This window comes from Halyomorpha halys, unplaced genomic scaffold (assembly GCF_000696795.3).
Source record: "Halyomorpha halys isolate HHAL.00 unplaced genomic scaffold, Hhal_1.1 Scaffold316.1, whole genome shotgun sequence".
Lineage (NCBI taxonomy): Eukaryota > Metazoa > Arthropoda > Insecta > Hemiptera > Pentatomidae > Halyomorpha > Halyomorpha halys.
The window spans coordinates 312,051-313,434 of record NW_027107962.1 but is presented as its reverse complement, the minus strand read 5'-3'; the positions used below and the strand labels follow the sequence as shown (position 1 = coordinate 313,434).

At 32.5% G+C, this 1,384-nt stretch overlaps 1 protein-coding gene across 1 annotated transcript in view; it reads left to right on the top strand.

The window, feature by feature from the left end:
• LOC106681182 (putative fatty acyl-CoA reductase CG8303) overlaps positions 1-1,384 on the top strand; it is a 118,873-nt gene that overhangs the window by 17,299 nt on the left and 100,190 nt on the right. The window contains exon 2 of the mRNA XM_067046317.1: positions 418-657. Coding sequence (XP_066902418.1) covers positions 418-657 — 240 coding nt within the window. The remainder of the gene's footprint in view (positions 1-417; positions 658-1,384) is intronic.

The following is a 1,384-nucleotide window of genomic DNA, read 5'->3' as shown; positions in this document are numbered from 1 at the left end:
ACATATCATAGAAGCATCACGACGGCTCTCAAGTCGATAGGTATCGAGGAAAAAAATACATTTCTATAATAACAGATTTTAAAGCCCAAAAGTATCATGTCAGTCGTTTGTCGAGATGTAGTCCTAAGTAACGGATCTGTTCGACAGGAATAAGTAAATCGATATCTAAAAAAAAAAAATGAACGTGTCCTTGTTGCAGGAAATTTAATTTACTTTATATTTATTTATTGAAATCTTTATGCTGTAGAACTAGTAAGTCTTTAAAGATTGATAATTAAGAAAATATGTGACCTTTTCTAACCCATTTAGTCACATCCTCCACCCCTCCTGCCAAAATCCCAAAACCACAACCTCTCGAACGTTTCAGAGCGTCATTTTCACTTTGTCATTTTAACTACATTATTTCTTGTTCAACAGTTATTCCGCAACCTGGGGGAAGAGGTGAAGAAGAAGGTAACGCTGCTCACTGGAGACGTATCAATGCCCAACATTGGCCTGTCTTGGACAGACATTGAGAGGATAAAGGAGCGTGTACAGGTGGTATTCCACGTGGCCGCCATCGTCAACTTCAGTGCTGCTTTGGACAAGGCTGTCATTACTAACGTTGGTGGGACAGCCGCCCTCCTTGCGCTTGCCAAGGATATGACCAACCTTGAGGTTAGATCATAAAGATTATGTGTTATATCAATACTTACAGATCAAACTAATGACAAATAATTATTTGAAATCATACAGAATCGACTAAATTCACAATAAACTATTCAAGACATGTGAGGATTTTAAGATTACGTCTTTTAGTACAAAAATCCTCGAAAATAATATTAGAAAAAATAAAAAGAGGAACCGATTTGCTTACCTAAAAATGAAATCATTAATATATTTTTTTAATAATTTATTGATATTTACAACTGTATACATACATACACATCAAGTAAATTTGCTGTAAGTGATATTATGACATGATAAAAACATGTGGAGAATCTACCCATTCTCTTATCTTAGAACTCCAAAAACATTTCTAAAGGAGAAGATCTCGAGGCCATCTTCTTTTCAGACGCCGAGGAGGATTATTAGGTAGTGAAGGCTGGCTTTTCCTTATCAGAAATAATTCAATTGGCCAAAAACATGTCATAATAAATTTCACGATTTTAAAAGCATTAGCCCTAGATTTTCACAAATTAAAAATTCAATGTTTTGCTGAATCGATATATTTTATTTATTTATTTTTTTTAAAATAATTTATTTATTGATATTTACAACTGTATACACATATATACAACAAATGGAGTATAATATTGTCAATTAAATGGAATAAAATTGCTAAATAGTTAAATTTAAAAAAAAATTAAAATATTTGCACGTAGGGTGTAGACTAGTATTAAAT